Source organism: Dermacentor silvarum, chromosome 3 (genome assembly GCF_013339745.2).
Source record: "Dermacentor silvarum isolate Dsil-2018 chromosome 3, BIME_Dsil_1.4, whole genome shotgun sequence".
Taxonomy (NCBI): Eukaryota; Metazoa; Arthropoda; class Arachnida; order Ixodida; family Ixodidae; genus Dermacentor; species Dermacentor silvarum.
In genome coordinates, this window is record NC_051156.1 from 196614903 (window position 1) to 196627600 (window position 12698).

A 12698-nucleotide genomic window follows, 5' to 3' on the forward strand; every position below is an offset into this window, starting at 1 on the left:
CCTTTGGGGCACATCTATACCACAACTGTCAACTCCAGAATCTTTGGCATGTTTCACAAATTTGGGCTCGTTTTATGATTTTCCGAATGTTGCATCAAGATTTATGAAAAATAAATTCTGTTGATATAAAAAATAAAGCTAGCTTGGCAGTCTCTAAACCTTTCGTTGAAAGTCTTCTGTTGGTAAAAGGGACACCATATGTGAGCTTGGTTTCGAGCAAGTTTATACAGACAAGCTCCCGAAGCAGGTGAATAAGCAACAGTGAAGTTGCTGAAAAAAATCGAGTCCTAAAAACAGTGGGCTGCTTGTCAGTCCTTGCTGTTCCAAGTTTGCTGGCTGCTTGTGTGCTGCGTCAAAAGGTAAATTATCATTAATGAAAGTGTTTGTGAATACCACAATAGGCGTGACCTCAAGGCAAGCTTTAAAAAATGCGGGCTGTTCTCCCTCTGCACCCCCACCTGCATCAATGTCATGTCCGGGCGGTTTATACGAGATTTAAAATTCACGGGTTGCCACTGACTGTAGCGTGCGTACCTTTAGCAGTTGTTCACAAAGGAAAATAGCAAGAAACTACTTAATTTGTAAGGATGATTAGTTTTGAATCATTGACAAGCGTTGATATTGTGCTATGGCTAAAACGCTGAAACCAGCACCCTCACTGTTGTGACAGTGCTGCAAGAGCACTAAACGCGGCCAACAACTTAAGGTAACAACCAAAACTTAGTTCTAAGACGAAGGAAGAAGATAAAAGGTCACACCCATATCTTTGTCCTTTGTCTTAGCGCTGTGTTTATTACCATGAATCTAATCGAACTAGCTCAACTGGTAGTCTTACCCCTCCTCCTCTGTGCCTTTGTTTCTCTCTTTATTATACAGGGTGTTTCAGCGAACTCTTTCAAAAATTTTTAAAGGTTGCCGCTGGCAGATAGCACAATTCTAGTTCTTGAGCTGGTCTACTCAAAGATGCGGGCATTACATGCACAAAAAATTGAAATGCATAATCGACTAATTCACGAAAAATGACTAAGCTTTAAACTAATTACCTTATGCTCCGTATTGCAATTTACAAACTCTAGCCGTGCAGTTCTTAAGGCGGATCCACTTGGAATGAATTCTTAGGATGACACCAGTTTTGAGATATTAATTCCTGAACCTTGCGGAGAAATGCATTGGGTGTTCCAGTTACAATGCATAAAACGATGTTTTGTTGAGAAAGTATGTGGAATGCGAATACATTTCATGCAAAGTTCAGGAATTAATATCTCGAAACTGGCGTCATACTGAGAATTTGTTCGAAGTAGGATCCACCTTGTGAACTTCGCCAATATTTTTGTTTTGTGAAGAAGCAAGACAGTGCACTGAGCAGCTGGTTACTTTGATTACTTGCTTATTTTGCTTTATAGATATATGGACAAAGCTTTGTCCACATGCGCTGCTCTTGCCTACTGGCACCGCCTTAGCTATTGCTCAAGGTACCTCTTCCTCTACAAAAGGCTCTGGTGAAGCCACCATTCTCTCTTGTTTGTTCTTTGTGGTTTAAGAATCAGAATCAATCAGAATCAGTTTATTCAATACGAAAACGGGGATAATTACACAAGTATATACAGAAGGAGGTCTCGTAGTTAGAAACTAACATGGGACTTCCTAGAAACTGAAATGGGACCTCCTGATACTGGTAGTCAATCTTGCGTTGTTACATTAGATTAAGATTGATTGATTGATTGATTGTTGCTTGAAGAAAAACACATATTGCAGTTAAACCTTGTTGTTTGGAAGCTCAGAAAATCCAAAATAAATTTCACACAAATTTGATTGCCCAGGAGGAAATTTGTGGGCTTGTGATGAAAAATTGAAACGGACATCTAGTGTGAAACAAATCACTTTATACGTGCAGTGTTTTTTTATAGTACATTTCTTGACTTGGAAAGCAAACTGTCCTGCATTGCGGTGTCCTGGCAATGTTTGGAGTTGGTGCGATGACCGCTATTTGTGCACATGAATTTATGCAGCTATGCTAGTTTTGAGTTTTTAGCTTTCGTGGGATCTCCATGTGCAGAGCATTGATTGTAAGTGAAAAATAGCATCTTGACCACACATTTTTTGGACAACTATATCTAGCCTCCGAATCTGGCATTATCTTGCTTAAAGGGGCCCTGAAACACTTTTTGAACTTAGTAAGAAACTGTTGCCGATTTGTTTTAAGGGCTATTGTGAACATGTGAGCCAAATATTACTGTATTGCATGCAGCAGGAAATTTGCAATCTAGCATTGGAAGACATTAAAAAATCTATTGCTCTCGCTTCTGCAATGTCACCATGCAGCGTCATTTCAAACAGCTGGACTGAGCAATGCTATTGGCTGATGTCGTGGTCGCGAGAACATTAATACAATTACAGTCGAACTCGGATATATTGAATCTGAAGGGGATCACAAAAAGTTCGATATATATATATAGGTAATTCAATATATAAAATGAAAATTTTATACAGAAATTATCGAGGGGATTTTACAGCTGTTCCATATATACATTTATTCGTTATGTCGGTTCGACTGTATTGCTTATTTAGTTAAACAAGTGAAAAATATATATTTGCGATCTCGGAAAACGCCAGAAAAGCCATTTCATCTTGCACTGCTGGTCTGCACATGACAGTTGCACGCACCCCGTTGCTGCGTCTGCTGCACGTTTCCTTCGAGATGAAGAGCGTTGTGTAGATAGTGCGGCTGCTAAGGGGTGCCGCTAGTCTCGCCGCCGAGAGGTTCAACCTTTGGGTAGGACCAGTGAGGCATTGTTCCCCTTGCACCCCCTTGCCATTTCACCTGTGTAGCTTCCAGTGAACTAGTGGAAATGAAAGGAAAAAGAAAGCCACTCATCTGTCCGATAACTGCGTCTAACTTCGCTTATGCTTGAAGGATTCGAAAAAATTTTGCGGTAGGAGATTTTTGAGGTGACGTAATTTAATAGCGATGACATTCTGCGATTAGCTGTAAAAGTGTTTTGGAACCCCTTTAAGATGTCAGAGTGCAGAACACGTGTCTCAAAATTGTGAGAACTGGCTAGAAGAGAGAAATGTCCCAATGTCAAGCCTGTGCTATCAGGGACACCACAGTGGATAGGCTTGTATAAGTATTTGTAGAGCTAATTTGATGCGATCACAAGAGCTGCTTCTTTGAAGTTGCCCTTGATACTGCCTGTAACCTCAGCCATTGAGAATTGAGTGTATTTTTTTGGTAAGCTCGTCCTGAGATCTGGAACTGGGCAGGTATGATGTAGATTCTTTCCAGTTGATTCTGTTCTTTTCTTATTGCTTGTGAATAGAAGCGAAGTGCTGCCCAGGAACACCCACAAAGCGTGAAAAGGAATAGAAATGGAAGATGAACATTACACTGTCCTGGCCCTGGAACTGTTATCTAGTCTTGTCCTAATGGTGGCTATTGCTTTCAGAGTAGTCTTTATTTTTGGAAAAATCTTGGCTGTTATGTTTGGCGCTGTTGCTTGCGTCTATTTTCCCGCTACATGTAAACTGGCACTTGTGTGACTATCCAAACCAGACAGCCACTCATTAGCTCTTCCCCTGGCCCTGTTTATGCAGGTCAGCCTTCGGTTCCTGCCATGCCACCTTCCTCTGTGCCTTCCCCTGGCCCCAAGGGTCTGGCCGACCCCTGTTCCTCTGCCTCCTCCTCTAGTCAACAAACACCAGCCTCTGCCGTCCTGCGGCCTCCCTCACCTGTGCGGGTGCCGGCCGTCGCGACCCCAACGACGGGTGGAAGCTCGCCGTCGAAGGGGGGCGCCCTGCGGCAACCACCATCCGCAGCGGCTGGCGCCGCAGCGCCAGCTACGCCCGCGACTCCAGCTTCTGCGGCGGCGGCAGCCTCTGCGTCCTCGCTGACCCTGCCAGCATCACGTCTCACCACACGGCAGCACTCCATATCGGCCGTCTACGACTCGTCCATCGGCTCCCAGGAAGAGATCGTCGAGCGGGCCAAGCAGGAGGCGTACGTGATGCAGCGCATCGCGGAGTTGCGCAAGGACGGCATGTGGTCGGCGCGCCGGCTACCCAAGGTGCAGGAGCCCCCCCGGGCCAAGGCCCACTGGGACTACCTGCTCGAAGAGATGGTGTGGCTCGCCACCGACTTTGCCCAGGAGCGCAAGTGGAAGAAGGCTGCGGCCAAGAAGTGCGCCCGCATGGTCCTCCGCTACCACCAGGAGCGCGAGCAGCGCGCTGAACGAGCCGAGCGTGAGGAGCTGCAGCGGCTGCGGCGGGTTGCTGCCCAGGTGGCCAAGGAGATCAAGCTGTTCTGGACCAACATCGAGAAGCTGGTGGAGTTCAAGCAGCAGACGCGCCTCGAGGAGAAGCGCAAGAAAGCGCTTGACCTGCACCTCAACTTTATCATGGACCAGACGGAGAAGTACTCGTCGTGGCTGCGCGAAGGCATGGGGGCCACGAACAAAGACAGCACGGAGGCCTCCGAGGCGACTACACCCGCCCAGGCGCCTGCCAGTCCTGCTCGGTCGGGCTCCTCAAACGGTGAGGCGTAGCGGATCTGTCCCGTGCTTGGTCGTGTTCGGAATGTCTTTAGCTGAAATAAGTTTCCTGTCATTTTGTTTTCTTTCGTCACAGAAGTTAAATTAACCTTTAAAAATAATGTTTGAGGTTGTGCCGGGAATCTCTGCTTTGTTTTTAACGGATTAGGCTTATTGAGCAGAACTGAATGACTTGAAAGAAGCTTGTGGGGAGGCACACTTAACCTTCTGCCACTTTCATGTTATATTTAGGTGCTGTTGCAGGAGCAGTGTGGAAAAATTGGTGTAATTCACCAATTTCAGATGGGAATTCACGCAAAACTGCAATATCGCTGAAAATGATAAACTTAAATAGTGATGCTTTGAGAAGTGTTATGCCACATCAACAGTCCAGTTTCCAAAGCATGGGTAATGTACACTCTCTGCCTCAAATAGGCATCATACTGTGCGAGCTTTAGTTCCGTTAATTTCTATCCAACAATTTGGTTTAGTTTTGCTTTGTAAGCTAATTTTCATGTCTGTCTGTGACTACTCAGTGGTGAACAGCTGCGCCAATTGTGTGAAACTGCGCCAAAAGCTGGCCTTTGTGCCATCCTGCACCAAAGGGGCAATTTAGGGGAGAATCGCACCATGCCTGCGCCAATTCAAGCATAAGAATGAGCTTCCTTCCTTCCGTTGATGTTGTCTCGGCAGTAAAACTGAAACCAAAGTCTAAAGCACGCTGTTCCTATCATTGTCATCATCGTGGAGGTTAACGAAGCAGCCATAGCCTCTGATTTAGCCGATGCCGTCGGTTCTCCGTTTGCTGTTTTGGTGCTTTTATTGCAGTTTAATCTGGCGGATGTTCCAATGGTACTGCCGCTGTACATACGGTCTTTTGGTTTGCGTTGTTTGTGCTGCAATTCGGTTTTCCTCGTATTAACGTGGTGAGCTCACTCAAGGAAAATGACGGATAAATGAAGATAAAAGCCTCAGGTAATGTCTGGTCGCACATTGTTTAGCATGGTTTTTGTTCACGTGACTTTGAAGATATCTTGTAATAGGTGTACTCTACTGCTGACATGAGTAGGGACCTTCCTTGCGTCCCTGCAAGATTGGAAAAACGCATAACCGTGGTTGCAATTTAATCAGCTTTCACATGCTCCATGGCACAGTAGTGCAGGAGAAATTGTGCACATTAGAAGAAACCTGTGGACGTCTTTCCCATACCTTCGATTTAGCTGCATGCGTCCAAGGCGTGGTTTTGTTGGCATATCCTAGTCTGCGATTTTTGTTATGAGCACGCTGAATGCGCAATGCCTGTTGCTGTATAGTCAAGATGTCGAAACGGCTTTATAGCGCAATATACACGCACACGGAAAGTCATTCTATTAAAAATTAAGGAAACTTGTTTTGGTAATCAGCCCCATTGCCTTATTGATTATAAAGCCAGCTCTGCTATATTTATTGACTATTTCAGTTAAAATTGAGACTCTATGCATATAGATGTATGTTGGACAGTGAGGGGGCCAAAGATGCTTGTGGCTGCGCAGTCAGATTTTCGTCTGCACCCAGACTTGCACGAAAAGGTCAAGTGGCGGTTCCACCACTGAGTACAACGTCTGATGATCTTTGCTGGAAAGGAAGTTTTCTTTAGATACCAGCTTGTACATTGTAGATGCATGTTGTATGGACATGTGGAACAGCATCCTGCTTTCACAATATATAGAGCAGAATGTATATAGCATTCAGTATGTTTGCTTCTTGACTTTGTCATAATAAAAATTTTACTAAAACTGCAAACAAAAATAAAAATAGCTAGTGCTTTTGAGGGAATATTTCTGGTTAATCGGCTGTTCTGTACACTTTAAAAGGTAGGTTTTCTTTGGGAAATGCTCACAATATTGCAAGTAAATAGACATTATAGAGTCCTGTGTATGTAGATCCATAGATACTCTTGCTTTTAAAATAAACACAGTGATCAGGGCAATGCAAGAGTGTATGCCTTGCAGCCACTTTATAGGTAATGCCAAGACAAATCTGTCATACATCTCATTTATTTGCTTTTTTTCTTGGCCCATAATAGTGTTGATTGTGAGCTGCATTTCTCTATTTGCTCAGATGAAGACTTCCAGCCGGATGCAAGCGACTCGGACGATGAAGAGACGATAGACCGCGAGGAGACAACAGCACCGACTGACCAAGAAGAGCAGAGTCGAGAGCTGGAGCTGCTTCAGAGAGAGAGTGAGCTGCCCATTGAGCAGCTGCTGGACTCACTACCACCGGAAATTCTGGAGAGGCCAGCCTCTCCTCTTCCGCACACCAATGGTGGGGGCAACCACAAAGCTGACGAGGAGGAGGACGGCGGCGGCAGCTCTGAACGATCGGGAAGCCCCATTGACGTGAGTGCCGAGTTGTCTCGGTGGTGGCGTTAGTGCAGAACGTATTGCCTTAATGGGACACTAATGAGCAATGCTAAATTGGTTTAATCATTAATTCTGGGATTTACTTGCCAAAACCACGATCTCATTGTGAGACACACTGTAGTGGGGGGATCCTGGAATAATTGTGACCGTCCTTAGGTTCTTAAAGCTAGATTCACATGATGGTGTGGATCGCCAATTTATTCTGCAGATGACCGTGATGTGGTTGAGCTGTAACGAATCTCGTCGCTAGCCATTTGCCTGCGTTGCCATTGTGTGTGGCATGATTTGATGGCTCCGGGCTGTCATGCTCATCTGGTGACTGAATCTGCAATCCGTCCAGCAGTGTGAATCCAGCTTTAACCTGTGACAAATTCGTGTTGCACAAACGTTTTTGTGGCTGCCACGACTGGGATCGAACTCGCGACCTTCTGCTTAGCAACCCTATGCCTTAGCCGCTAAGCCAATGCAGCAGATCAAACTCTCTTTTGTGACTCAGCACCGGTACATCAGTGTGAAGTCACAGGTTGCAAATAATTTATAGGGTTTCACGAGCGTGAAACAACTCAACTAAATTGTTCTTCAATGCCCCTTTAGACCTCATAATCTTATTTGTGTACTTGGCCACAGCTTCAGACAAAGAACATTGCCTAAGTATGGGTCTTCTTGCCTGATAATTTGCGCTACCATGGTTTTAGTTTGGTAATTGCTGCTCTCATTTGCTTACTGCGCGTTGCCCAGGGAATGGCAGTCTGGAGGCAAGATCTAAAAGGACAGCAAGCAAGCAGTGTTTGAAATCAATATTAAATATCAATGATCTCGGCAATTTTTTAGGCTTGTGTAAAGTGATGTAAGTTATCTTGCACATCAACTATTGCACTGGCTTATTACTAAGGCTATGGCATTCCTCAGCTGGGCACGAGGTTGTGGATTTGATTCCCAGCTTTGGTGGCTGCATTCGAATCTGGCGGGATGCAAGAATGGTTGTATGCCTTGATTTGGGTATGCACAATAAAGAACCTAAAGGGTCAGAATGACCAAGAGCCATCAACTAGGGCCCTAATGCTTTGGGTCATTAAACCCATTCAATCAACCAACCAATCAATCAATCAATCTGGTCAGGAACTCAATCCTCAGAACTGTGTCATCATGATCCGCCATCTAGTCGAGAGAGATCACCGTTTCATTCTCAGCGATTGCGGCAAACAGCAGTTTGTTTTTGCTCGGTGAAGTATGCGTGGAATGTCACAAACACGGCGGAAGCTGTCGATGAAAAGCCGGCTACATCATGATGGCTACATCGTGTTGCTAACCATCTCACTATGGGATGTTCATACAGTAGTGAAAAGCATGTTTTGGATGAAGAAACTTGTCTTGCACCGCGGCCGCACTGCGAAGAAAGTCGCCAGGGCTTTGCCACTGCGAACGAGATGAGAATTGCAGCTTCCACACTGCTTTTGTGCAATGTAAAAGGGGATTCACTGATTCATTCAGTAAATAAAGGCGTGTTGATGTTGTAACCATCTGATTATTGTTTTTTTAATACCCTCAGTAATTTGACATTCGGTTAATCTGGACAGTTCTTTCGATAGGGTGAAATTCAAAGTAACAAGGTTTTACAGTGGAATCGCGATGATATGATAACGGCTAATACAAATTTCTGGATGATACGAATTTTTCTATGGTCCCGGCCGAGCCCCATTACTTTGCAACGTGCTAGAGAACGGTTGTTACGAATCGATTTTCGACCCGCGTCGGTTGATACGAACAAACGTCGCCACACCAACGGCCGCGAATGAGAACAGTGCGCAGTACGTGCATCCTCCCTTTCTTTCTCTTTTGGTGCGGACGCGTGGACGCGGCGCCAGACAGCGCGGAGGCCGCGACTGGGCGCGAAGAGTTTGAAGCGGTGGCGCTTTTGTTGCTTTTCCTCCTTTTCGGCGGCCCATTTCAGGCTGCGTTCTTTGTGTTTGCGCAATTTTGCCTAGTCGCAGCGAGCTATGTCTACCGAGATACGATCTCTGCCGATTCGCGCGGCAGTACGCCGAGGCGTGGGAGCATCCGTTGGCGCGTCTTCCGTTGACTGCGTTATCGGTGCCGATGGCACAGGGCGATTGTCGGTTTCGCTGCTGGAGTCACACGGTGCAAGATAGCGCGGCACGTAATCCACGGTGCAAGGTAGTGTGGCACATTCATTCGGGTGCTCCTCCGCTTCTCCCGCTAATAGCTGTATTTTTCTTGCTGTAGGAGGCTTGCGCTTCCGTATTCCGAAGGCGTGCTTCGTCCAAAATTTCTTCTTCAACGAGCGACGATCCATCACTAACCTGGGAGCTCTCAGTAATCCGAATTATGCGTGTCAAGTGAAGACGCTGGTGTGGTTTACGAAGCAGACAACTGCGGTTGCCATCTTGCCCGTGCCACAGCAGCAACCAATGGAGAGACTGCTTTCAGCACGGCAGCCAATCGGAGGCCTGCTTTCATCGGAGGGCCCGTGTGACTACCTATCGCAGACCCGCGCTTCTTTTGTTGTTTGTGCGTTTGTTACAAGATGGCGACGATGGACGAATTGAGAAGCGGAACGTCGAAACTTTGAGCTTTCGAATGATACCAAGATGGCGGCGCGCGGTGGCGGGAAATACGAAATATGTCTCCGTGAACTGCGGTGATTTTGCGTGATTTAAAGCAGTTTTCTCGCCCTGCGCACTGACGAATTAATCTTTTTCGGCCACTTTTAGTGCGTTTTCAGCCCAACCATTTTGATACAGCGTAGATTAGGCGTTGCAGATACCGAAACGCGTGGTTTTCAAAAATAGATTTTTCTCGCGATTTTTGCGATCTGATCCCCGCGTCCCCCCATAATTTAGCTAGCTTTAATTGTGTTTCGATGATACAAATTTCGGCTAATGCGAATATTTTTCGTGGCCCTGTGAGATTCGTATCATCGAGATTCCACTGTACTGCATTCATTGTGTCACATCATGTAAACTACTTGTTGGTCTGTTAGTGGCCCTTCTGCAAGATTCCATTCCTAACCAAAGTAACTTTGTTGATGCAACTCTTGCCTTGTGCAGGTGGAATCCACCAAGGCAGATGAAGTGGATGGTGCGGACGACGAGGCAGACGGTGGAGATGACGACTTTCAGGTGGAGGACGAGGAGGATGATGAGGAGACCCTCGAAGAGCAGGAGGAGCAGGAGAAGACTGTAGACCACAAGGAGGAGCTGAAAGAGCTCATGATGGAAGGTGCGTGGGCTGCGGCCACTGTTTACCATAGCGCTCCCTACTAAAATCACTAGTGAAGAGTCTGGCGCTGTGATTGTCTGGCTATCGTGGAAATGACTCGTAGTAAATGGGTTTCTCAAATGGTTGCGCTTGCGGCTTCAGACATTCTTGTTGCTTTATTTATTATAATAACGCTTTCTCTATCCATATTTCTAAGCAGTCACATTTTTGTGTATGCATGAAGTTTCTGTGGAAGTGCATTATGGTTGTAAATGTGCATTATTGTTGTAAAATCCGATTGTTATAACCAATCATTGCTATATCTGGACTGCGTTCAAAAAAAAAAGAGGTGCTGAATGTACCTTTGTAGCTGCGAACCTGAATTTGCCACTTGCGCTAAAGAATAGATGTTGTAGAAAGTAGGCTGTTAAAAATAAAATGCTTATTTATAGGTCTAAACAGCATGTCAAGCGTTAGGTGCGCTGAAGTAGTCGGAAACCTGCACTTGCTTTCGTGACAGTTCCAGGTTTACAACTGTGGTGTGCATCGCGTCCAGCTGCTATGCGAACACTGTCTGCAATCCTATAGCTTTACAGGGATAAGGGAAGGGGGTGCCAACGGCGCTACGCCTCGGCCCACTTTGCACCGTGGTTGGCGCACGCCTGCCTGTCAACTGCGGTCGGGTACAAGTTCAAGGAAACAACGGACGACAACCATGTGTACACTCCGAAGGCATTTGTTAATATTGCAACTAACACTTCGATCAGGCCAGCTAGCTATAGTTTACATCACTGTAGTATTATTCCTCGAAGGAGTCTCTCGCTAGGTAAAGAGGGTCTTCCAACTTAATAGCGGGGGATACAGGCGGCCGAGGCAACTGCCGTGGCAAAAAGCATGGTTGACGAACCACGTGCAGGAAAACAAGAGAGGTGCTGGAGCGTTCTGCATTCGCCGCTTGCTAGTGACCAAAGAGACTTGGGCGATGTTAGAGTGATCTTGCATGACATGCCTGATGGCTCTGATAGAGCTTCCGATTCCTGTGTGGCACTCGCGAAAGGAAAGTTTCCCCGTCTCCTCAAACCTGCTTGGTGCGTGTGTGTATAACGTAGCTATTGCTGCACGTGCGATGGTCATGGGACACGAAGATTCCCACAGCGTGCACGAAGTCAGTGAGCAGCTTGATCAACGACAGCGCACTTTATGTGAACGTCAGGGTCGGGGTCAAAAACTGGCTATTGTCAATCTCGTCGTCACTGCCGCTGCTGTTGTCGCATTGTTGAAGACCTTTTTGCAGAATGAGGCAGCACTATCTGCACTCCGAAAGTCCTGCATCGAAGCACCACCTATTTCATCGTCAGTAGAGACATGCTCCCAGAGCTTGGTAGTGTCAGTGGCTTCTACCCTGCTGGTTTCACTATCATGGAAGGTTTCGCCCGGGCGCACAAAGCTTGCCTTTCTGAAACGGCGGTTTATGGTGGACGGCATTCCCTAACCCTTTTTATATTGATCAGCATGGCCACTGGTTCCAGTCTTCATGATCGCGGTGCCCCCGGTTTTCAGAATCGTCGATATCATTGACTGCGTGAGCTCATACTTTTGAGTCCTCCAAAATTTACAGCTTCGTCTCAAGCGAGACAGCTTTGTGTTTTGTTGATGCCATCTTCTACAAACTGGGCTGTCCGCGGCTTCTGGGCTGCTTCTGTGGCATTTTTCCATGTTGCTGAGAGCTATTGTAAAAAGGCCGGGCTGCTACGCTTTTCACTTTTCACTGCGATGCAGATGCGGAGCAGCTGGCACACTTTGCCAACCTGCGATGCTCTCTGCGACTTTCACAGACAGTGCGCGGCACATTAATGGCGGCAGATACAAACTCAGGAAGGCAAACTTTTTGCTCCGTGTGTTCACATCTTGTATCCCTGAAAGTGATGGACCGAGAGTACGGCCCTTCCCTTGGCGCAAATCTACATTCGGCGACGCCAAATCGGCACACAATGCCCATTTGGTGGTACTCAAACCAGCTTTTTTGATGCAAGGGACACATCATATTCTTGACACATCATCATGGCCGTTAGTGTGGCAGCCCACACTGTGGCCGCCATCTCAAGTGTCATAAACAATCGGAAGAACGTGCATTTATTTGTTCTTGCTGCACTTTCCTGACCGGGTTGCAGAATATGCTCTGTGCTAGGTACACAAAAGTCATTGTGACATGTCTGTAGAGACATGCGGCCATGCCATTCGAAATGGGCGATCAACAAGATGGCAGCCATGACATGTTCCTTCCTCACACAATTGCTTCTGGCACTTGGTTGTCTTTGCAAAGAAAAATGGGGGCAGCTTCTCGAGCACGCTGTGGCGGCATTTTACGCAATACAAGTGGGGAGAAAGTATGTTTGAGAGGAGGAAGAATCTTTTTAGTGTACATGTGTAGGTAATATGTGAGGCAATGTTCCTGCAAATTTCATTGATGCAGGATTGTGGTTCAGTAACATTTCGTTGTCGAGAGATACGCAATGCGTTAAATCCTATGGGCGTTTGCCAGGAACAT

At 46.4% G+C, this 12698-nt stretch overlaps 1 protein-coding gene across 1 annotated transcript in view; it reads left to right on the forward strand.

Moving 5' to 3' along the window:
* LOC119446425 (helicase domino-like) overlaps nucleotides 1–12698 on the forward strand; it is a 116548-nt gene that overhangs the window by 21685 nt on the left and 82165 nt on the right. Inside the window, 3 exon segments of the mRNA XM_037710851.2 lie at nucleotides 3595–4530; nucleotides 6627–6907; nucleotides 10000–10171. Coding sequence (XP_037566779.1) covers nucleotides 3595–4530; nucleotides 6627–6907; nucleotides 10000–10171 — 1389 coding nt within the window.